The sequence below is a fragment of the Sander lucioperca genome, chromosome 7, assembly GCF_008315115.2.
Source record: "Sander lucioperca isolate FBNREF2018 chromosome 7, SLUC_FBN_1.2, whole genome shotgun sequence".
Classification (NCBI taxonomy): Eukaryota; Metazoa; Chordata; class Actinopteri; order Perciformes; family Percidae; genus Sander; species Sander lucioperca.
The window spans coordinates 23,190,534-23,215,816 of NC_050179.1; the positions used below are offsets into that span (position 1 = coordinate 23,190,534).

General features: G+C 43.1%; 1 protein-coding gene across 2 annotated transcripts in view; it reads right to left on the reverse strand.

Moving 5' to 3' along the window:
* Nucleotides 1-635: 635 nt before the first annotated feature.
* kcng4a (potassium voltage-gated channel, subfamily G, member 4a) overlaps nucleotides 636-25,283 on the reverse strand; it is a 27,927-nt gene continuing 3,279 nt past the window's right edge. Inside the window, exons 2-4 of one of the 2 annotated variants that reach the window (XM_031304973.2) lie at nucleotides 24,018-24,596; nucleotides 23,240-23,881; nucleotides 636-2,350 (exon numbers count right to left, since the gene is read on the reverse strand). In XM_031304973.2, the coding sequence (XP_031160833.1) occupies nucleotides 1,475-2,350; nucleotides 23,240-23,881; nucleotides 24,018-24,125 (1,626 nt within the window). In that variant the 5' untranslated portion in view covers nucleotides 24,126-24,596 and the 3' untranslated portion in view covers nucleotides 636-1,474. Of the gene's footprint in view, nucleotides 2,351-23,239; nucleotides 23,882-24,017; nucleotides 24,768-25,283 lie in introns of both variants that reach the window. The other variant, XM_031304972.2, reaches the window with a different exon arrangement.

A 25,283-nucleotide genomic window follows, 5' to 3' on the forward strand; every position in this document is an offset into this window, starting at 1 on the left:
GCTCCAATTACAAATGTCACTGTAACTCTAAATCTCACTAGAGCTATAGCTGGTGAAATGGGATGCCATATGGGAGAGAGATGCCATACAAGCGATTGCATTGGAATTACTGGGAAAGCAAAATCAAATTCCAAGCAATTGGATAAAGTTTAGTTTCAGACAGCAACCCCGCTTGTGGAGTTTTTAATCCAAACTTTAATCTAGATTACATCCACATCTGGCATGTCCCTGCATGCCTACACATCCTTCTTGGACCCCAAGCGGCTAACCACTCTTCTCCGAAAAAGGAGGATAGCCCCACCCATTTTGGAGGCTACCCCAGGATGGAGAGGATGGGAGGATCAGTTTATCCCAGACCTGAAGATGTAACGTTAAGCAGAGCTTCCATTACTAAAATTTGTAAAGAGACATGGCACCCTGCCAGAGTGGTGTAACTTTGCACATGAAAACAAGGAGGTGATGTAAGAAGGGGATTGTGATAGAATCGTTGTTCACAGAGTACTTATCTGTGCGTTTGGCTCAGACAGCTGTTTCTTCTCTCAGAAATGTTCACCGGCAGGACTCTGATTCCCAGGCTAGCCAAGGAGATTAGATCGTCATACCCAGAACAAACCCAAAAAACTGCAGCCCAGAAAATGGATTTCTCTCAGATTACTAGGAGAGCTTTTATTTGGAGCATTGCAAACTACACATCATGGTTGTTAGTGCTCAATCTCTCACACAAACCCTCCTTCTTTCTCCCCATCCTTTAAAACAACAATTTGGATCATAACTTCTGCAATATTTTCACACAGTTTACCTGGAGTTCACGGTAGAGGATGTAGAAACCATCACCTCTTTGAGTCCAAGCGTACAAACATACATGAGTGAGACAGAGATGAATATATATCATATATCATATATAGGCCAAACTATCAGTTTGTTTATATTTCTTCTCAGAACATGGCTTCAAGCTTCTCAAAAATAAACTAAGAGGAGCACTTCTTTGAATTCATGACAGAAAAGTAGAGTATTCAGTATGAGAGACATTCCCGGTCATACTGTAGGCAACATATTGAAAAGTAATAAGAATAAAACTTAAAGTTGCAGTTAAGCTTATAAGTATTTTCACAGTGGAAGGAAAAGCAACTTTGGATTGAATATTGCATGTTTATGGAAGCAGCCGGTTACTAATATTGCTGCGGAGGCTTTCTGGTCAGACAAACTGGACCGTCTAATTTAAAGGGTTTAAAGTCTTTCAGTTTCTGTGCAGTCTACATTGTGCACTCCTTATCAGCAGACCAAAGAGCAAAAATAAATGCTGTCTGTTTAATCTCCTTTTATCCAATGCAACACAAATAACCTTCACAACCGTATGGGGGGTGAGGCCTTTGGAGCATTAATCATTTGCAGTACTTCTTGTGTGCAACACAGAGATTAGTGGACTCATATCTTCTTAGAAGTTTAGGATTGAGTCAGTCAGTGTGAGTTCTGTTCAGAAAGCTGCTGGTGGCAGGCTGTGGTTGTTATTTCCTGCAGCGTCACCACCTTTCCCTAACAGAGCAAGAGACTCCAGTGAGTGCACACTACTCTTGTCCAGATGTGATCCCAGCCCAGGCGGGGCTGAGTTCTCCCCCCCTCCTTCACTTCCTGCCTCCTGCACCTCCCCGGCGGCAGCAGCCGCAGCTGCCGCGCACTCCTCTTTGAACAGCCTGTCATGCTCCATCTTGAGCTCTTGGTAGGAGCGGGAGAACATGTGGAAGATGGAGGTAGCAGGGAAGGCCATAATGAGGATGCCACTGAGGATGCTGCTCAGCGCCACAACCTGTCCCGGGATAGACCTGGGCACCATGTCGCCGTAGCCCACGGTCGTCATAGAGATAATGGCCCACCAGTAGGAGGCGGGGATGCTGCTGAAGTCATGGGTGCCCGTGAGCTCGCTCTCGGCCAAGTGGACCAGCGGTGAGAAGAGGGTGACGGCCACGCAGAGAAAAAGCAAGAGGAGGCCAAACTCCCGAGTGCTGCGCCTGACCGTCAGCCCCAGCGTCTGCAGGCCAAGAGAGTGGCGAGCCAGCCGCATCACGTAGAGAATCCTCAGCGCCCGCAGGATCCTCAATACCAGGCCCAGCTTGTCCAAGTAGCCCTTACCTCCTCCTGGCCTCTCGTGCTCCAGTTCTGGGTCCTCCTCTGACACCACCAGGGAGACGTAGTAGGGAAGGATGGCCATGGCGTCGATGATGTTGAGCGGCCCGCGGAGGAAGTCCAGCTTGCTGTCGGCCTGAATGAACCGCAGCAGGAACTCCAGGGAGAACCAGGCTACGCACACCGTCTCTATGATGAACATGTTGTGGCACTTAGAGGAACACTCACCCTGAGGAAGAGAGGGAAGGCGAGGGGTTGGGGGGAGCGAGAGAGTGAGAGAGTGAGAGACAGAGAGATTGAGGATGAGAGGAGCAGGAGTTTGACAGGGAGCAAGACAGATGGGGTGAGATGGAAAGAAGACAAAAATCCTGAGGTCAGATAATCACCCTCGGTAATCATTCATAAATCATGAGCTACAGTCCCTCAGTATGCTAAAGCTACTGCAGCACTACTGATAGATAATGCGGTGACACAATCAATAAATTATTTTATTAGGGAAGGTTTCGAATATTAATGTGACACAGTGGGAGTGGTGACAGAAAGCAATCAGGTTAGCATGCCCTCTAACTACAGCAGCAAGGAAAAGCAATAATAAAAACTAACCTATCTGACTGTCGCTTTCCCTTTTTCTACAAATTAGCCTGTATTCTACCTCCTCACATTTCCAAATCCTGCTGCAGAAAACATTTGCAATCTCTTAATGTATTATTGAGTCTTTTTTCATACAAAGAGAAAGATTTATTTTCACCAATATGTCAATACAAAATACTTTAAGATACATTTCCACTAATAATGGCTCCAAATAGCGAGTGTGTTGAATTCATTAATGAATGAATTTCCACGATGAGTTGACAAATTTATTCTCTCTAATGTGTCTATTGTTGTACATATTTAATTTGCATTCCGTGACAGGAATACTTAACATTAGAAGAGGTGAAAGTTTAATGAAAAAAGTGTGCCGAAGTTAACTGTTTTTTTACAGTAAGGCCGGGGTATGCTTGATGCAACTGGCTTGTTGTTTAACAAGTCTGTAGGCAAAAGTGTTTATAGCCATTTCAAATGACCTCACTGGAAGGCGGGGCTAAAAGCCTGCCATCATAGAGAGGGTTAGGGGCGCGATGAATTGTATAAATGGGTTAAAGGTGCGACAGAAGTAGCAATGTGGAGGCCATTGATTGTCTGTTTCAGATAGTCAGCCTTCCCAATTCCACTGTCCAAAATGTTTGGGGGGGGAGGGGTTTTTATACACTGTTCAACCACCCAACAAGCACTTTGAAGCATACTGATGCTTTTAGCCTATCACAGTTAGCCATGGTGGTTGCCACTTCTTCGTCCTGCCTTAAGGCTCTGACACACCAACCCGACGGCCTACCGTTGGCAGAAAAGGCAGTCGGACTGATCAGTCTCCCGGAGGCGGTCCAAAAAGTGCCTCGGAACACACCGAAGCGACGCCGACTTGAGTGTACGTTCTGCACGTGCGCGAGACGTAATACGTCTCCATAACAGCAGGCGCCACTAATCTGTATTGTCGCCCAAAAAATGAAAACCGGAAATGACGGAACATCTGAGACAGAGACATTTGAACAGAGCACACTGTCGTCAGTCATTGTTTTCATCAGAGAGTGTTGACAGTAGTCAAGAAGGATCGTTGTTGTCATTACTCGCTGAACGGAAGAAAATACGGTGGCTAGTAATAAGAAGATACCGGCGTTGTCAGCTCCGGTTTTCTCGTGCACTGATTCGCTAGTCAAGGGCTAGCACTCCACCAATCAGATTGGTCATTGAGTCCGACTGCCTACTGGCCGATTCAACAAGTCAAATCGGCCAAAATGAACTCCTCCGACTGACAACGGCACGGAACGCACTGAACAGACTCGAGTCACGGACCTCACCAGACCGTCCGACGGCCGATAATCGGGTTGGTGGTTCAGCGCCTTTAGGGACGCTCAACAAGACCTCCAAATTACACAACGTGTTTTCCAATTGCCTCCAGAACAACACATACTGTATAAACCCTTTGTAATCTGATGCCCCAATTAGCAGTAAGACATCATTTGTCAGTGTTTTGTAAAACTGTTATATATCACTGCAAATTAAACCGTTTGACCCATCCGTCCACCCGACCACATTCTTTTCCCCTGTCTCTTGCTCCAGCTGGAGAAGAGTCACATTTCCTATAGCTGCTGGGGGTCTTTGTCACCTGAAGGTAAACATAGTTAATTATTGCTCAAACAGCTGATTGTTGTTTTTCTCGGTAAGACTCTGGTTTTGGATTTTCTGTCTGATTTGGCTGACATGCATATTTTTGCACTGTATCTGTCTGATGTTCCTCAGACAGATCGAGATGCTCTTAAATCTTTCTGCATTTCTATAAAGTAAAACTGCATCAGAATTCTTTACTTGTTTTCACACCGAATATGACAATGTGACTTGATATATATCATTAAGGTGGACATTATTTGTGTGTTCTCTCGGCCTAATAGCTTTCCCCATTTTCTCCACTTTTCTCATTGTTCACGCTCATCGTTTATCTCTCCGCCATTGTGTGTCTCATCTATTTTCTCTCCCTCTCACCCTTCTATTCTCTCTCTGCCACCCTTTCTTTTCTCTTCCTGCCTCTGTTTCCACCTTCTCATCACTCATTCTGTTTCCTTCTTCATCACCCTCTCCGGACTCCCTCCCTCTCATCCTTCATTCTCTGTTCGCGCCTCACACCACTATCTTTCTGTTTTAATGCCATCATTCATTCAGTGTTCCTCTAAGTGAAACGCAACTCCCTCCACTGTTCCTCTATGCATCCTTTACACACGTGTCCCATTCCTCCCTCTCTCATTTATCACCCGTGTCCTCTCTGTCTTTCTCAATGATTCTCCTCCCAGTGTGACTCTTGGCCTTTCACTTCATTCCTACAGAGTGATGTGAATATGTGTAATTCCTTGTGTTGTACAGTAAATTACATTTTGACTTTAGAACATTTCCAGCCTGGTCTCACAGAATTCCGTGAAATGATCACGAACTGTTAACACCGCATTACGTGGTGGTGGCATGGAATGTGTGGAAATTCCGTGTGGTCACCACGGAAAACAATGCCAATGTAAAGTCAATGAAAAGATGACATAGCATTATGAGCGACTACGGTAGTGAGTAGTATGAAAGCCCGAAAATCCGCGTAGGGAGGTTTGTTGGGGTGGTGGATGGGTCAAACACAGGATTTTCACCCAGGAGACCGGGGATCGTCCACGTTTCCTAAACCCGTTATTGTTTTCCTAAACCCAACCGTTTATTGTTTTCCTAAACCCAACCGTCCCGTTGTTGTCCCGCGTGTCATGGAAACGTAAGCCCACCCACGACCTTTTCCTTAACTTATGGGGCCGTGTTTCACAGAATTCTTCCGTGGACCCATCACGAAATTTTTTGCGATTCCATGAAACTGCCATAGATTTTGAGTTAAGGGGCCATGTTCATTTCACAGAATTCTGTGAGATCAGGTTGAACATTTCCCTTCATGCATCCATTCAAAAACCACTCACTTTTTTACACTGTAAATTCACAGTGATTCTGGTAATAGTGATAATAGTAGAAGCCCTGGGCTGTATATATTCTACATCTATTTTTTGTTAGAACTGCGGCAGCAACGGCAGCCTATATCAGTTAAGCCCATTAGCAAACTGTTAATGGGCCCCTCTTGTTCCGCCTTCAAATTGTATTTCAAGTAGTGCACGCTATATAATCACCTTATAAAGCTGACATGGCAAACTTTCTAGCAAACAATTGCTTATTTACACAGACAAAGTGCAACATTAGCATTTATTGGAGATGTGTTTCTGACCATCTGATCTGAATCCAATATTCACCCTGCTTTTAGCTCTGTTTTGCTCTCTACCAATTCCTGCGGGAAATAACCGTCTCTTTAGCTGCTAAATGCTCTGTTCAGTCACCAGCTAGTTGCTAACGTTGTCAGTCTGCCTGCTGCATCTGGAAACAGTCGATGAGAGCGGTGAGAGTAAATGATCCATCTGAAGGACGCCAGATCGTTCTGTCTTGCTGAGGCAAACTGCAGAGTCAGGTGATAGTTCTCTGTGGGTTTTGTCACTATGAACGAGGCCTTTCGTGTTATCAGTAGGCATTTAGATCCATTGTTAATACATTTCAAATACATTTTAGAACAGCTTTATGTGGCTTTAAAGTGGGGGAAAAAATCATCATCTTCCTCCTTATTAACAGGATGCATTAGCTTGTTCTAACTCGACATTGAAGCTACATAAGTGAAATATTCAAACCCAAGACATGTTTTCTATGGCTGCAATCCATCCAATGGAAATATTCTAGATGTGTGTTGTGCATAATTTTCCAAATATTCAGTCTGACAAATGTCATGTTTTTGGAATTATTTTGATCTTCAAATAATTTTTAAAGTGAAGTATTTCAATTACAGTTCTGTGAGTTTGAACAATATTTGGCTGCACAGCATGAGTTTGAATTGACTGGCACACAATAACATAACAGCGAATGTTCAGTGGCATTTCTCCAAAGTGACAGTACATTTTTGTCAGATAATAATCCAAGTGCTGTGTTATGATTGAAAGCGGAAAAGAAACTTTCTGGTAATACTAAAGATCAATTCAACTTTAGGAGGGTTGTATTTTTTCCCCTAAGTATGCTATAAATCCATTGTTAAAGACTTGCAAATAAGTTAATTTCAGCCTTTCCATAATCCTTATTGCACCAAATGGTTTTCTACATTTTGGGAATGTTTTGTGCTGCTAGGAACCTACAAAATGCTTCATGAATCAGCACCAATTCAAACTGTTTCTGAACATTATTACAGCATACTCAATCAAAAATGAACAATTGTAAATGGCTTTAAAGTCCTTACACTCGGAATGTTTGCAAATGATTGACAGTTTCATGTCAAATTAAAATCTTATGTAAAAAAGAACCCTGGCCGGTGTGTATGGCTACAGAAGGTTTCACTTCGGGGAAGCAGCCAAGACAGAAACACACAACATTTGACATATAATAACTTGTGAAATGAAGTTTTAGTGAACAGTTGCATATTGCAGATTCAGCAGATAGAAAGCAACTTTAGCATTCCTGTGAAGTCGTGTTTCTGACTACCGGACATATGAACGTCTACTCACGTTTACTCTCCTTTCAACTCTGTTGGCATCCACTGACTCCTGAGGGAACTATCTGCCTGTTTGGCTGCTATAAACGTAAATGCTCCACTATATCCACTATTAAATTAATGTCTTTATCTGTCTGCAGTTTGGTGCAAGGCAGGTAACATACAGTGGGTTTATCAGGGCCTTTTCACTAAAAACAGCTGCTGGTTGCACCTGGAAACAAGGTTTATAACAGCAGAACGATGAGCTAAAAATGGCTCAATGCAAAGCTGAAGGGACCTGCAGAGTCAAATTGTCTTTGGGGACCTTTCACATTACAAATAATGGCTTTATCTGAACAGTCCATGACTCCTCCAGAGAGTCTGACTAAATTACCACTTCAATAAATCACTGACTACATATTAACCTTTACTCTCTTCCTCTCTTCTATAACCTGCATTCCTCGTGTTTTCTCCGTCTGATGTCCAGTCCCGCCGTCCAGTTCTGCTTGGCTGTCTGTCCTGCATCAATCTTTCATAGATGTTCTCCCCACAGCTCACATGTTATGTCTCTCGCGTGCACTCTTCCCCTCTCATTTATTCTCATTTTATCCTTCCTCGCCACTCTTTCTCTCTCGCGCGCACTGACATTAGGCCCATCAGGGCTTCGCGGCACTGTTCTCACCCTCTGCTTGATAGGCCATTTGTTACAGCAGTCTCGCTCTCTTTCAAACACACACAGATATACACACTTTCACACACAATACCCACTATCTCCCTGACCTTATCTCCTCTGTACGACTCTCTCTGGAACTAAAGTCAGTGACAGCTCATTTCAGCACAGACACTGTTCACCCTAGCAGCTGTCTCACATTACCGTCTATATTAACACATCTCAATGTCAAATTAAGAAAAAAAGACTAAGAGTGCAGCGAGGGGGAATCATTGTACAAGGCATTCTAGGGACAGGGACGTCTGAAGTGACCACATGCCAAAAACCACCGCCACAGAATCCCACAGAGAGGAAGGTGGTCAGTCTACAATAAACTGAAGCAAATGCCTTTCTGTAGAAGAAATCTCAAACCCAAGGGAGATCATACAGGACAACACACACACGCACGCATTCACGCACACACACACGCACGCACACACTCACACTCTCACACACACACACACACAAAGAAAAGAATCTCTCACAGATGTGTCGTCTTTTCACAAGGGTTAGTCAATAGCCATGAATACTTAAACGAAGCAGGGTGACTTAAAATGCAACTGGAGCACATCCTGCTATATTTGAACTGCTTTTCATTGTGCATCTTTTGTCCATTAGTTACAGAATTAAATGTCCTTTATCTATAATCGGAGTTTGTGTGAGGGAGATTGGCACTTCGTTATGAGCGAACATTGAGCAAGTGGTACTTGTACAGTGTGTGACATTTTAAAATGTCTTTCCAGTGGGTTTTGGGGGATGGATGAGATCATGACTACTTGAGAGATTCTGTTACATTGTCATCAAAATCTTGATAGCTTTATTGTAGACCTACTCACACACTGCAACATGATTTGTCTGAATTGCCTAAATGAGGATCATTTCAAAGGGAAAACTAATAACATATGATTGAAGTTATTCCCTTTAGTCTATAAGGCAATTTAAAAAGACTATCTGAAGTAGTGTCATGAGGCTGGTTAGGACTGACTCTTTTGCTCTCTTCATTCAAACTGTACTGTACTCATCTTCCAATATGATATCTGATCAGACCTGATCTGCTAGCTCTTTCCTTTATTTATTCAGGGAAGGTTCACTGAGAGGAAGCCTCTCTTTTGCAGGAACACCCTTATCACATTAACACAGTTACACATTCAAACCTGGAAGCTACCCAGTACAACCACAGTCTGATCTGCTGACCACTGAGCAGCTCCACTGGAGCGGTTGGGGTTAAGGGCCTTGCTCAAAGGCACCTCAGTGGTAATGAGGGAGGGACAAGCGCTGCTCTTTTACTTTCCCCACCCAGATTTTTTTTATCCTGTTGGCCTGAACCGACGACCTCCCGGTAACAAGCTCGCTTCTCTGACCTTTAGGCCACCACTGTCCCGACCCTGTGGACCTGTTGTTTGTGTCTACATTTTGACTGCAACCACCTAAGCCAACCACATTTGTCATGCTGTATGTCTTGTCATTGAGAAAAAAAACTCTAAAACTTGATCTTAACTTATAGGTTTCTGAAGTGATATATTGGCTGGTGGAACTTTTCTACTACTTGCTAAAACAAGGCGAAACGATTCTGTTTGTTTTTGACAGCTACATTTAGCCACACTGACAGTCAGTCAGAGATGGGGGGAAATAGTCGATTTGACTATTCAGTTCGAGCTGGAAAGGGAATAGATCTTTATGTAACTTTGACATTTTTGTTCTTGAGAGGAGAAAAAGATGGGGAGCTGGGTGCAATGTGATTATCGATACTGATTTTAGAGAGAAATACCTCAATAGCTAATGTCCTAGAATATGAAGACAGTTTGCCCTATTGCAGCCTATACTGAATGATCCTTATAATGACAAGCGAGAGTTGGCTCTGACTCTGCAGTGTAATCGGTTGTTTTTTGCAGTCACCTCTCTGATTAAACGTCTGGCATTTATTGCATGCATGATATGTAATGTAATGTAATACAAACTGTATAACTTGTAATAATTATCAGGTTGCGTGGGTTAATGGTTTTGGGTTAATTGGTTTTACCCCCATATGAGGCTGCTGTACAGGCTGCTGAGTGTCCTATCACTGACACAGATCTACAGCTTAACACAACCACCCTAATGGAGAAAAGTAGTATAGTGGGGGAGGATAGATAGATAGAACAGAGCAAAGAGGACAGTAGATGGAGGAAGAGTAGGTGGCTAAACAGTGTAGAAGGATACATGAGAAAGGGATTACAAGATCAGTTGATGAGGAAAAGATGAGCTGACATCTGAAACATAGGGTTCCCTTCACACCCCATAAGTCTCTATTGTCCATCTGTCAGGATGCTACACACACACACACACACACACACACACACACACACACACACACACACACACACACACACGCTGCTTTCTCTTCGTGAAGGGAGGAAAACACATGGTGTTAATTTGTGTTGTCTTTATTATTATTATCATGTAAGCATACCATGAATACTAGTGGCTGCATCTTGCTGTTTTGCCAGCACCAATTGAGTTTTACACTCTTGTTGACAGCCTCTGCCTGCGAGTGACCCATCAGTGTGCTTTGAGACAGCTACCGGATGCTTCCTCAGCAGGATCAATCGGGTTTGAAGTGTAAATGTGCCTCTTGATTGTCAGACAAGAGAAAGCTTCTATAGCTCTGAATTATGAATGTGTTTTCCTTCTACTTGTAGATCAGATCAGATCCAGCTCCGGCGTCTTCAGATGGTAATTAGGACGACTGTCACTATACAGCTGTAATACTTTTACATAGATGATATAGAGCATGACTAAAAAAAACTGCAGTGTTTAAAATTTGGTCATCGCCCTTAGGAATGCTCCCTGGTGTTTTATTCTAACTTTTAATTTCATTCTCCGCCTCCGTCACAGCATGTCTCTAACTCTACAGCCATCTCTTCATCTCCCTCCCAATCAGGTAAAAGAAAAAAGCCCCCCATTGATAATCCTACCAAATTCCACGGGTTTGAGCAGAATAGAGAACAAAAGAAAGGATACAGCCCATTGATCGGCTAACCCTGGCAGCAGACCTTGAACATACTTTGCCGCCACTGAACGCTGTTTCTCAATGCTGCTGTACTGACCTTGCACTCACTTTTAAAGCTTCTAAAACAAAGAGGATAAGGAAGGAGGGAAGGGACGGAAGGCGACCACAGAGACAGAAAAGACGCGGAGAAACAATTATAATAGGGGGTGTGGTTGAAAGCCACACCTATGTTCCCTAAACATGGGTTATTTAAGGGGGTTGTATAATGCGACACCTCTATCCATCATCAGGCGGGTGTCCTGTAACCTGATAGCTGCATGTATGCACAAATGCACACAGGGTGCATTATAGAGCTGTGTTTGCACCTATTCATTTGCAAGAAACCTTGATGTGTATGATGATAAAAGAGCAACAAACAGCCGCCCAGTCTCCCAAGACATGCTGTCCACTGACCGAGGATGGATAGAACAGAGGAAAGAGGAAACATAGGGTTCCCTTCACACCCCATAAGTCTCTATTCTCCATCTGTTGGGATGCTATACACACACACACACACACACACACACACACACACACACACACATACACACACACACACACACATACACACGAGCAAATTAGGTTTTTGTTTCCAGTTTGTTAGGGTCTCACTTCCAGGAGTGTTTCATCAAATATATTATGAAGATGAAGGTGGTGTATTGTCAAAACTAAAAAAATGGGATTGAACAATCAATTGCTTAACATGAGGCCTACAGTTTCCTCTACAAAATTCTGTAAAAGCAATTCAGTGTTGTTATGTTGTTAGTTTATAATCCAATGTTCTAAAGCATTTAGTGTCTCATCAAATTCAAGATGTTATAAGTGCATCAGCTATGGGAAGAGTATACATACACACACACACACACACACACACACACACACACACACACACACCAGCTGCTGGCTCTGCAGGCTGCACATAGGAATGCAGGGGCACATTGCAAAGGGTGCGTTTGACATCGGTTATGACGGGCTGGAGCTGCAGTGCGAAGGGGGTGTTTGATTTTAGTGTAGCTCGAATAAGATTCTGACGTGCTGCAGTGATCAGAGAGGTTAACTGTGCAGGGGTGGACACCTGCTGCTCAGTATATATAACCTCGGGGGAATAGAGCTGCTGGTGTGTTGTGTTTGGTGTATTGCGTTGGCCCCAGGTGTCCTTCTCTCCATCCTCCTCTGCCCTCAGTTCTTCTCTCTTTCTATGAGGTTTCTGTTTTACCTGCGTGTGTGATTCCTCCCCTGTCCAATGGACCTTTTTCACAGCAGACATTTTTGACTTGTCATAGCAGGAAAAGCACAGCTGAAATTGATAACCTTAACGATGGCTCAATTCCATCAAGTGTCCCAGTAAGCTATTTCAGTGAGTCAGCATATGCACAATACCAGGACCTCTCCTAAGTGGAATGCAGCCATCATTAATGGTTTTGAATACACCTGTGCTGTGAGACCGTGTTGGCTTTTCCTACTATGACATGTCAACATGTCTGCCATGAAAAAGGTCTATAGGTGTCCCCAGTGTGCTCTCCTGCCCTGCACACCTGTGGTTCATCGTTAATCAGCCCGGATCTGTTGCTGCCTCCACAGCTGCTCCTAATCAACAATTAGTGTCTGATTGCCACAGAAAGAGCTGTTGCATTCGTTGGTACCAGACTGTCTGTTGCCTTGCTGCAACATTTCTTTCTGCTCCTCAAAAGGCTCGGCCGCTTCAGCATTTTTTTGTAGCAAGTTTTGTGAAATCAATTTATTTTATTTCAAAGGAATTCGATGGAATTGATTAGTGTATTCCCTCACTGGCTGGGGGCAAACTAAATATAAATATAATGGACCAATATTCTCAATTGAGCCGGAAAGACCAAAAGAGAAGGATTATTGGCTGTGTTGCACAATGCACTTTTATGTCAGAGTTAAAAACTGCTCCACAAAAGAGAAATGGTTTGCAGAAAGTTATGAGACAGGAGACATGGAACAAATGTGTTTCTTTAAATGAACTGCAGGGACTTAGCATCCCTCTAGCAACAAAGCTAGCTAGCTTGCAAACGATATCTTGTCAGATATCGTGATTGACTAGCACTAGCATGTTCCCTGCTGCTTAGCGTGTTAGTGGCCAGCTGCAGTAGTTCACTTAAATACAAGCCCTGCAAGTAGTCCTTATTTCACCAAGCTAGCACCACATATTTTGTGACGTGTGAATGAAATTCCGATAAACATGGTACCTGCTCGTTTTATAATCTGTTCTGCTGACCTGCCTTAAACTGCCTCAAACACATCTGCTGTATTTGTATCTGCATGTTGAGCCCAACTCTGAACTGAGACAACATGTGTCAGGTCAATAAAAAAAGAAAAAAGATGCATATGTACGTCTTAGTTAGGGGAGGTCACAACTGAATTGCACTTACTTAGATGAAATATGACCATTCAGGAATTATGTCTTCTTGTATAGTATTTAGGCAAAAAGGGCTTTAAATTATAAGGTTCAAAGTCAAATTGGAGATTTTGAGCATCAAAGATTTGACAACAACTTGTGTGTACAAGTGCTTTTAAGCTTTCTGGATGTAAAGCATCTCTGAAAATAATCCGCCCCACAGGCTAATTTGTTAATTCTAAAGCTCATTCATTTTTTTCATTGTTTGCCTGTTTGCCCTTAAGAAGCAAGTAATATCTACATACTGTACATACTCAAAGAGGATAATATGTTGTGTCCCAATTCAGATTACATCTTTTTTCAAAGCATTTTAAGAGAAAATACATTGTAATGGGTCAACAAGCTTGTTACAATCCAAAATGCTCCTCCAAAGAGGACAGGATCTCTACAGTCTTCTTTTGCAGAACATCTGGAGGACACCGACCACGTGTACTTTCCCACAGTCCAGCTGTTTTATGGTGCATTCACTTGTTTGTCATCATCTGGTAAAGGAGGTAACCAGGTAATATTTACTAGGTACACAATGGTTATTGACTTTGTACATTTTATTCTCAAACGTTCCCACGTTTTTCATTAGTATTGAAATGTCTGACTTGTCTTGTTGACTGACGCACCATTACAGTAGTTTTGGTCTGGTGAGTCTTATTCAGGCCTCACCAATAATTACAGATTCACCCCGCTGGCCTTCAGTCCTTAGAAGGACACACTTTGTAGACCATGTAAATTAACATCTTCATCTCCTTTTTGGCAGTACTGCACAACTGTGAAAGTGCCTGACATTTATGGCACTTGTGTCCTTGATAAATATCTAATTTTGGTTTTAAAGACCGTCACAAGAGTAAGCACAAAGTAACTTTAAAGAAAAGTCAACTTTGTTTAAAAAGTCATAACTTGAATTTGTCAAGCATTTAAAATAGCCAAATTTAAACTGTGAAATCACTATTTCACTGTGACATTAGCTATCAACAACAATCTCTCAACATCCAGATCTAGGCGGTTCTCCTCCATTGTGCTGTACTCCTCTATGTTGTGTTGTATGGGCTGTACAATCCCATCCTGGCACAGACAGGATAAACACCTCATACTTTGCTGTTCTCTCCCATAATCCCTCTTGGCAGCCTTGCAGCACATCAGACAGAGGGAATACAGCTCATAACCAGATAGGCTGCAATAGGCATGCAATCTGCTCCACACTGATACAGCCAAACGGCCCGCAGATATAAACACATAGGAAATGCATGTGCACGCTAATTATCATGTACATTCTCACACACACACACACACATTTTGTCAGTGGTTTAATGGGGTTTGGTAATTTGCATAAAGTTCAATCATACAAATATTCACAGATCCTCTTGTGGTTCGAGGGTGTTTAAGATTGAGAAAGACCGTATCTTTGCTATGCAGTCGATAGCTGAGCAGACTTTGAAAGTAGCAGGACACTGCTTTTTTCATTGTTCTTTATCACCTTAAATTGTCTCTTTCACATTTCTGATTAAGTTCACCTGCAGCTGCAGTAAGGTCAGCTCCCTTTGATTATGTATGTGTATGAGACATTATGAATAACCCAGTGGCATACAATGTCTCTTCTGTTCTGCATCTGCTTAATTTTTATTTTTCTTTACTCTCCCTTATACTTTCTCTCTCTCTCTCTGTCTCTCTCTCCATCACTATTTATTTATTCTCTTTGACTTATAGTCGCTCTGACCAACTGCCAGCCTCAGTCCCACCCTGCTGAGCCAACAAAGTTTACAGACACGGACATTTATTTATGCTCCCTTCGTGTTCATGTAATGGGGTTGAAATTATGAAGAGGAGAAGATAAAAACTGTTTTACATGAAGAATGCATTCTTAATGTTGCCTCTGTTGTTGTAATGCACTCGAAAAAGGCTCATGATTGATGACGATGCTTTGTCTTCTAAAGGCTCAGCAGGACAGTACACACACACACACACACACACACACACACACACACACACACACACACAGACTGCGTCATTTGAAGCCCTACGTCAGTTTTGTTTGCATCTCCTGTTACAGTATGTGTTTCACATCTCAGGTGTGGTATTGAATTCTAATTCTAATATCTAATGGTTGGACTGGGAAGGATATGGGTGGTTTTGGTGTGATGGAGAGCTTTTGTCTTTTGTCTGTCAGTGTGTATGTATGTTTGTGATGTATGTTTCTCTTGAGGTCCCCTCAAGTTGTTTTGTTAACTGTCTTGTCTAATTGTGAATGTACTGTATATTTTTGCCTTTAAGGACCCCCTTGAAAACGTCAAGGGGTTATTCCTAATAAAAAGAATTTCAATAATTAACTGAAATGAAATGATATGCTGGGAATGCCTACAATTGCGTTACCCTAAATTCATAGAATATACTTTTATTTTTTGCACATCAGACTGATGGCTGTGTTGCTTTGAGCTACAGTAGAAATTCATTCATGCTTTCAAGTCCAGACGGTCAAAAATGTTGGATGCCGAATTACAACTCCCCCTCAGAGACAAAACAATTGGAACGTTGCTTTGTTGATTCACATAATGCACTTCTGCAAAGTTCAGAAGCAGCATGCGTACACGCATTAAGCAGAAATTCTTCTGAGATTTTATCACAGCCAACACTGATCTTTTCAAAAATGATTCTGAATAGAGCCAGGCATTGGTGCAAAAATAACAGATAAGAGAACAAACTCAGGCTGTTTCTGGCTGTTGGGAGATATGGCAAGCAGAGCTATAATGGCAAAAGATAAAGTCCCTCCTGGGTATCAATTTTCATCTGGGTCATCAATTGTCTCTTCTTAACCAGAATACTGTATACAGCCCTTACTGAAAATAAGAAAACTCTATGGTAACCCTAGTTTCCCCTTATGCTTAAAGAGCCGTACAGCCTGTCTCAAAAAGACATGAGTATGGACTGTTAGTGACCTAATACGGGGCCTAACAAGGATAGATCTCCATGAAACTATGCTGCACATGTGAAGTTCAGGCTAAAAGCTAAAAGACAACAGTCAAACACCCATCCTTGAAAGAAGGTCGTTGATCATATTATTAATGACTAACCTTTTCATGTTGCATGTAAATTACACTCAAAAAAGGATTCCAGACAGTGATTGGTTTTAGGTTATTATTCCAGGCTGTAATATTCATATTCCATCACCACAGCTCTGTTGAACATGACCAGAATGGAAGGTCATTTAACAGACTCAGTGGGATTACACGCTATCACACAAACTGACTTTATCTTAATGACATTAGCGTTTGTAATGTAAAATGGTGCAAGCTGTGCTATAGGCAATTAATCTCTGAAAATCCATTTTAGCTTCCGCAACAAATGCCCTGTCGCTGTCACACATCACGTTTACACTTTCCTATTGTTCATGTAGCATAGAGAGACGCAGAAGACATGCATGTAGTATCTCACGCTTTGTCTTAGGCCTCCTGCACACTGGCTGCGTGGCGTGAGCGTGTCAGCTGCGTGGCGTGTCCGTTTTTATTTCGGCTCCCATGGTAACAGGTTAGAGCTTGCACACTGCCTGCGTGACACGCACGTCTCAGGCACGCCTCGAGCTGCGCCAAAAACGCGCGCATGCTAGAAATAGAACCGACGCCTATTTTTCACGCGACACGCAAGCGTGTTGGAAGCGTTTCCAGGCAAAATAGAATACGAAAAGATGTTTATATGTCATTTTGACACGAATACATTTAATAAATAACATTTTGATGTTTGAAAGTCTCTAGGTTTTGATATAAATGCAGATATAAATGTAATTTAAAAAATAATAATAAATAATTATCGATTTTCAAATATTGCACCTGTCAATACAGAACGAAATATTCTGTAGCCTATTTTGCCGTCAATACTGCCGACGTTGTCTTTGCTGTAATCAAATCAGTATATATTTATGTTTAACATGAAGTATGCTACTGCTTGAGTGCATTTTATCAATGGGAAACATACATATATACAGACAAGGCTTCTGTATACATGTATGTATACATGCATGTCAGCCACGTTTCTGGTGTGCAAAGACATAGAAAACGCCACGCAGCCGCCACGCAGGCAGTGTGCAGGAGGTCTTATCCTGACATGACAAACTTTGTTTTCCAGTCATCATGAAAGGATGTGAGCACAACAAAGGTTGTTTTGTGTCCTCGTGATGAAGAGAGAATCTTTGCTGAGCATTTATTCGTTCGTTCAGATCAGAACAAAAAACAATGTGATTATAAGAGAAATATAACATTGCTCAATTTTATTTTTAGGACAATTTGTTCTTCCCAAGAGACCACAAATGTTATTAATCTATTTTTTCCTCATGTCCACTTACAGTAACAGTCTATAGGCTACTTTGTGTTAAAGTTATTTTTTTTTAATTTATATTAAGTCCTTTATACAGTAACCATTCAAAAATCATTCTGTTGGATTGCACTATGTTCTAAAGTAAGACGTGAATGCATGTGCATGTCCTGGGAGTGTGTGTGCTCTGCATATGTGTGTCCCATCCATCTTTATGTACCCAGGTAATATCGATGCGTCTCAGACAGTCTTTTAAACATCTCCTCTGGGAGGAAAGATGGAGGGACAGGAAGGAGAGAAAGGTGGCTTCACGGCTGGTTTAGTGTTTACATCCTCTCCTCTTACTTTGTACTCTTGTTATCCTCCACTCCTTCTCTATGACCGACTTCTCTGTTTCCTCCCTCCCCTCGTTTACGTAAAGAATCACCTTATCTTCGCTTCAGGTGTCACCAGATACAATATCTCCGTCTCACACAGTGTCTCTTTCTCTTTGTTCTTTGTCTCTTAATAGAATAACAAATCACACAGCCATCTGCCTTTTCTAAAATCACTTGTCCAGACAGCACCGATGGTTCAATAAGATTATTGACAAGTCTCTGCTTGAGAACAAGGGGATAGTCAATCAGAAAACGTGTCAAAACCCACAGTCTGAAGCTTAAGTCATGCAGTCTGCTACTCAGCTGTCTCTTTCTCTCTTCATCACTCCCTCTGTCCCTCTCTCTCCAGACACTTGTGATTGATGTCCTGGGGTGTAATTATTGAACAGCAAATCCCACTCCAATTGATAGCATTAAGGACATAAAACGGCGACTTGAATTACTCCCCAGGCCAGAATACGACTTAATATGATCAGGCTGTCCGAAAATACTCCATCACGTGGTGAGCATATTAAAGGCATAAATCTGAGCGACACTCACTGAGAGTAAAACACTTGTGTGTGTGTATCAATAAATGTATGAAAATGAATGCGGGGAGAGTTGCTGCTTTGCTGAAAAGTTTTACATGGAAATATGTGCAAAGAAAGTTAGTGTCTTCGGTGGATGTTTGATATTTGAACAGCAGCGAGATTATTAACAGGTTATCGATGTGTGCTGAGACCTGCTGCTTCCCAGAGAGATTTAAAAACTGCATTCACCCTGTTCTTTTCAATCTAAACACTGTTGCTATTCTGCCAGAGAGTACTGGGGTCTGGCTGGGTTAGGACCATAGACTGTTCAATTTACAGTCTATGGTTAGGACAGTAGTGAGAGAGGACATGTTTCTCATTAACTACTTATCCGTTCTCACTCCGAACTCATAAAATACGGATGTTTGGACAGTGGCTGTCAGCATCTGAAACGACGCAAAAAGCGCCCTTCAGCGTGTTTGTAGAACGCACTAGGGAGAGCAGCAGCTACACGGGTTTTGAAGATGACATAGCACTAAGAGCGACTATGGTAGCGAGTAGTATAAAAGGCCGAAAGTCCGCGTAGGGAGGTTGGTTGGGGTGGTGGATGGGTCAAACAACACAGGACTTTCAACCAGGAGACCGGGGATCGTGTCCCGTGTGTCACATTTCCTAAACCCAACCGTCGCTTTCTTCTTTTCCTAAACCCATGGAAACACGTTCTCTGGGACATGTTTTCATGCTAGTCGAATGTGTTTGTAGCTTGAAACAAGCTAGCCGTTAACTGAACGCATTGAGAACATTGTAAGTGTACAGACACTTTATTAAAAAGATAGATTAGAAAGACAGTAGCTCCCAAGACGGCGGCCGCCTGTATACGAGAACGCGACTGTCTTTATAATCTATCTTTTTAATAAACTTAGTTCTCAATGCGTTCGGTTAACGGCTAGCTTGTTTCAAGCTACAAACACATTCGACTAGCATGAAAACATGTCCCAGAGAACGTGGGTACACATCTGTTATTAACCCCTAGGTTCGTTTTGCGACAGAATTGTCCTTTAAAACTTAAGCCAGCATCTCACCTGACAAACAGTGTAAACAAAATGTCCAAATCGTGCTGTTGGCACATTCCAATCTGTGTTGGAAGAATGTGATGTTCTCATAATGGCCTTGGACATTATAGTTTGGGTAACACACTTCCAGACTCCAGAAGTACTACTCTAGTCCACTTTCTTACTTTGAGCTAATCATGGCATCCAAAATGTTCACAAATGTCCATAATGATAAGACTACATTTTAACTTGAAACACTGCAACTCTAAAACCTCTTCTGCAGTCTAATCTTTCTATCAGCTTGGTCTAAAGCGCCACTACTGTTTTGACAACTTGATCTTATATCAATATGTCATACGTCTGCAATATCTCCATTTCTGAAACAAATCAGAGGAGGTTTTTCTTACCGTCAAAATGTTGCAACTGTATACAGCCGGATGGAATAATAGTGGCTCCAGAATTGGAGAGTTTTTACATAAAGTGCAGAGTACTTATACAGTGGAGAGATACACATCAACAGCAGGGTTTGGAGGAATGACAGAGTGGTTATTATCAGGGGTCTTGAAACTAAGCAGGGAGATAAAGGCCCCTCCCAAAGCATTTAGTTCATAGTGATATACTGTTTGATAAAGGGGATCAACTGAGGACAGGCAGACACAAATAACACAGACCAAGACAGAGGGAAGCAGGGTGAGGGGAAACTGAAGCACTGTTTCTCTCTTGCCCCAACAGAATCTCACTCTCATCCGTTCTCACCAAAGCATATTCTTGCACTCTATCTCTCCTTCTCTCCCCATCTCTGAAGCATCCTGTAATTGTTCTTTTCCTCCATCTTCCACTTATACAATCTGTCCTTTCACACTCCTAACCCAAACCGAGGCAAGGAGAGGAGAAGGATGAATGATGAGTAGACGAGGGAATTTTGGACCGCTCCAGCACAAAGCAGACCAGAGACAGAGACAAACAGCAGGGCCATGTGAATTAAAGATGACAAGAGTCCTGATGCTCCTGCCTGGGGCAGTATGGAGGGGGTTCAGTAGCCGAACACACAAGAATAGTTTGAAACTCAGGAGCGTGCAGAGAGACAAACATGAAAGCAGCAAATAGATTTGTTTACTTTTGGAGGGAGCTGCCATCCTATTTTCAAGAATGACCTAAAATGTCCTTACAACCCACCGTGTCCTCACAAGCAGTGTTCGAACTATACCGTGGCCTTGGGGGAGTCCACATGTTCTTTTTGCCGTGGCTATATGATGTTAACTGCAGAATAGATTTCAAGGACTTTGCGTGCCGATTAATGGCCTCCAACCTTTATATTTTTCCTACAAATCTTTGAGTTAACATATACTAAACATGAGTTGAATTTGCACCACAGCGCCGCCACGCCTTGATGCTCATGACAAGAATAGCATGTATAGTTATCTTTATTGAAGTGAATTAGGTTCAAATCGCCGACATGCATGAATGAATGATATTTTTGCAATAGTACACATAATAATCCACAATGATCACATTACACAAAACTGAAATTGCACGTCAAAATGACACATTGTCAATATTTTTAGAGACCCCCCCAAAATTTCACAAATCACCTTTTCAGGGGAGCCCATGTCTTATTAAGGGGAGCCGAGCTCCCCCTAGCTCCCCCGTAGTTCGCACCCTACTCACAAGGCATGGAGACATCAGACACAACCATACAGGCACACTCAACCCTAAGATGACCTTACAACCGATAACGGTATGGAGATGGCAGATACAACTATACAAACACACCTAAAGTATGTAAAGGTTGGGTTTGCGAGGAGTTTGGGGAAGTGTACTGGCCCCTGAGGACAGCTCCATCACTGCTACTGTGTTTACCTGAGCGATTTACAAGCGGGAAAGCCCTGTTGTTCCTGTTAACATCTCAAATGCAATTGTGATCTTTCACATCAGGAGATACAATCCATTTGCATTCAGCAACACTTGTATTGTGTCTCTGCCTTTGCTGCCTGAATATCTGCTTGCTTTCTGTTTCCTGCTGTATATGTGATTCTTTTGTTGTGGACCTTGTCACTGCTGTCTGTGTACAGAAGATACATCTTCAGTAGCATGCACAGTGGTGACTCCACTGTGCTTTTTTGCGTATAGAGTAATTATTACATATTTGTCCTATCATATGCTGTACAAGGTCCATATCAAAGGCATCACCCAGTCATGCAGGTTTACAGAACTCAATGAATCAGACCAAGGGACCCCGTCCAGCCCCGTCCATCTGTGTTCTGTCACCCACTACTGGACTCCTCCAGGCAGGAAGCCTTCTCAACTCATTGAGCATTCTGCAACCGGCGCTCTCCTCTGCCTCCCTTAATTCTCCAGTATCACACCCTCTTGCACTTGATCCTTTGGCTGCCTGCGAGCGCTTACATCAAAATCAATACAGGGGCGCTGCAGTTGATGACTTCTCAACAGCTTTTGAACAGGTGTGTCTTGCCGCAACCAGTTTATGCACACACACAGGACGCATGCACATAGACTATTTCTTATGTAGGGGCACCTCGGGATAAGACGGGCAACTTTTTCCTGATGCAGATATTGACAGACAGGGGATAGTTGCTGAAAATATCAAGAAGGATACAATCTTCGACTGCTGGTGAAAATGTATATGTAATCAGTTAACTGATAAATGAACCGTGGATATGCTGCAGTAAGATTTTAGTTAGAAGGGAAGAGACGACTCAAGAGTAAATGTGTGCAAAATTCGGAGGGAGCCGTATCGGTTACAGTGGATGAGTTCATTACTAATGTATGTGCATGTGACCGTGTGTGTGAGCGTGTGTGTGTGTGTGTGTGTGTGTGTGTGTGTGTGTGTGTGTGTGTGTGTGTGTGTGTGTGTGTGTGTAGGCATGTGACTGCAAGTGCATGTACAGTGTGTTTGTGTTTTTACGCGTGCATATCTGCGACTGTGAGTGTGTCTACTGATGTGCACATTTGTGTGCGTGCGCATGTCTTTTGTGTGAGATACAGTAAGCCCATTTTATTATTCCCCAGTGTTTACTGGACAGGCCTCAGTGAGCAGCGCTGGCTTCATTATCTCACGCTGCTATGGGTAGACACAGATCACAGGACATGTACGACGACAACACACACACACACACACACACACAACGACGATAGGAAGTTTTTATATTTGAGAATCTGGAAGCCAGACTTTTTGCAGCATCACAATGTCTGCCTCCATCTGAAATGAATAAAAAGAGACTCTCACACATCTGCTTTGTCTCACCTCTAAACACACACTGTAGGCACACAAGAGTGTTACAATTCGACGTTAGTTTCCAGGAAACAATGTTAGTGTTGGAGAGAATGAGCGTCCAGTTTGTCATGTTAAGTTATGAGCAGCTTTGTTACTTCATGGTGACTGTGTCTTTGAGCAGGGAAAAAACTGTGACAAGAGACAGCTGTAATCACTCACGCAACTCATGATAAATCTCACTGACAGTCGCTGTAGGCCTCTTACTACAAAACTTGAATTAATGGGCCCTATACGTTTAAGTATTATAATTTATTATTTAGTATCAGTTTGACTTTGTTCAGGGGCCCTGCGCTGCCATTCACAACATGCAAACACACTGGTTCACTCACCCTCCCCTCTTCCTCTCTGAGGTCTGGCATGGTGCTGATACACAAGCTGATGACAGTCACCGCAACCATGATCACCGACAGGCACGCAAAGATCTTCCCCGGTAAGCCAGACTGCGGATTCTCCACCATATCTCTCAACCAGTTCATCACCTTTTGGTACTGTGTCTCCTCCACCGGCACGTGCTGCATGGCGTTTCTCTGCCTGCGCTCCTCCTCGCGCCGCTCCAGCTCGTTCACCTCCTCGAGGCGTGTGTACATCTTCCTCTTACAGCAGCGCTCCATGTACGTCATCTCCACGCCCCAGTAGGTCAGCTCATCGTGCAGGGAGAGCACGCACATCTCCCGCAGCATTCGCAGTTTCCCCGCAGCCAGGAAGTTGAGGATGACCCTGAAGGCGGACGGCGAGCGGTCGAAGAAGAACTCCTTGTGGGCTTCGTCATAGTCGTCGCAGACGCTGGCGATGTCCTCGGGGGAACGGCAGCCACAGAGGCGGCCAAGTCGTGTGAGGGGGAACTGCTCCAGGGTGCTCCAGGGGAAGGTGTAGCGATTTCCCCCAACGTTGATCACCGCCAGCAGGGTGTGGTCGACGGACACCAGGTCCTCTGGCCGACGGATGAACTGAGCCCTCTTGTAGTACGCACCCTGGAGATCGAAAAACAAAGAGTTTCAGTGGATGAATATATAAATGAATGAATAGCCTAACCTGATCACTTATTTGATATTATTATTGTATTCCTTTAACTTTTTTTTTTCACTTTAGTGACAATCGTATTCATACCTTGATGGTCTCAGTCTCGGGGATCTCTGTGAAGATGCGGTCGAGACTGCTGTCATCACTGACGGACAGATTGCTGAAGTCATGGTTGGCGTTGCTGATGATGGGCATGGCAGCATCTGGAAAGCACGCTGCCGCGGACTGGGCAGCTCAGACCAGGTATTGAAGGTAGGAAAAGTATACAGATTGCGCCAGGCTCAGCTCGTCGGTCCCAGGACACAGCAGTCCTTTCTCTATGGCAGCCTTATGTTAAAGCTTGCACATGACAAAAGCTTTCCTGCCACAGCCCAGGTCTATTGTAGACAAGCGGAGCATAAAAATGGCTGTAGCTTTTAGTCTTTTTGGCCTCAGAACCCCTCATAACAAGGAGCTCTTTCTCAACGACAGACGGGCTATGGCTTTGGCTTCCAACCGACAGAGAACAAACCCAGAAAGGAGAGGAATAAGGAGTATCAGGAGTCTTGTTGTCACATCTGAATGTGGGTGAGTTTTGACATTTCCTTCAGAGGCCCACAGAAGACTCAGTTGACATATCAGGATTCAGCATGAGATCAGTGAGTAATCCCAATTTGAAGCGACAGTCTGGAAAAAGAAAGGCCCAATAGAGAGAGTGGGTTAGGATTGATCAGTGGCTGATAGCTGCAGAGGTTGAGCTGGATGAGTCAAGAAGGTGTCCTGGGACTGAGGGGGATCCTCTGTGTCGCTGCATCAGGATTAGGGAGGTCCTAGAGACGTGGAGGAATCATGCAAGCACTGAGAGAGAAAGATGAATGTCAGAATGGAGCTAGGATGGACTGAGATTAAGGCTGGTGTCACAATACAGAGATAGAATGGGCAAAGACGAGGAAAGAGACGTATTGTGAAGACAGAAAGGGGTGAGGAAGAGACAGAGACAGCACACCTCAATAAAACGTAGGCTGCACCCTCCTCTTTCACTTCCTTTCAGTGAGAAACAAGTCAGACAGACACATCAGCTCTGCTGCTATAAATGGCCAGTGTGGTCAGAGCAGGACTTGACCACATAGCAAAGGAATTTACACTCACATCAACATCCAATAAGGATGGCCTGGCTGGTTTACTTAATATGAGTGTGAGAAAATTCAAGGAATAAGTAGAAAAGAACATTCATGTCTGTGGTGTTATTCACACTCTGAGGGAGTTATTGGCTGTTAGATGGGCAGCAATCCTAACAACAGACACTGAAACACAGGGTCCAAAATGTTTTTCTTGGCAATGCAAATGCCCTGAAACTTATTGGCACAGTAAGGT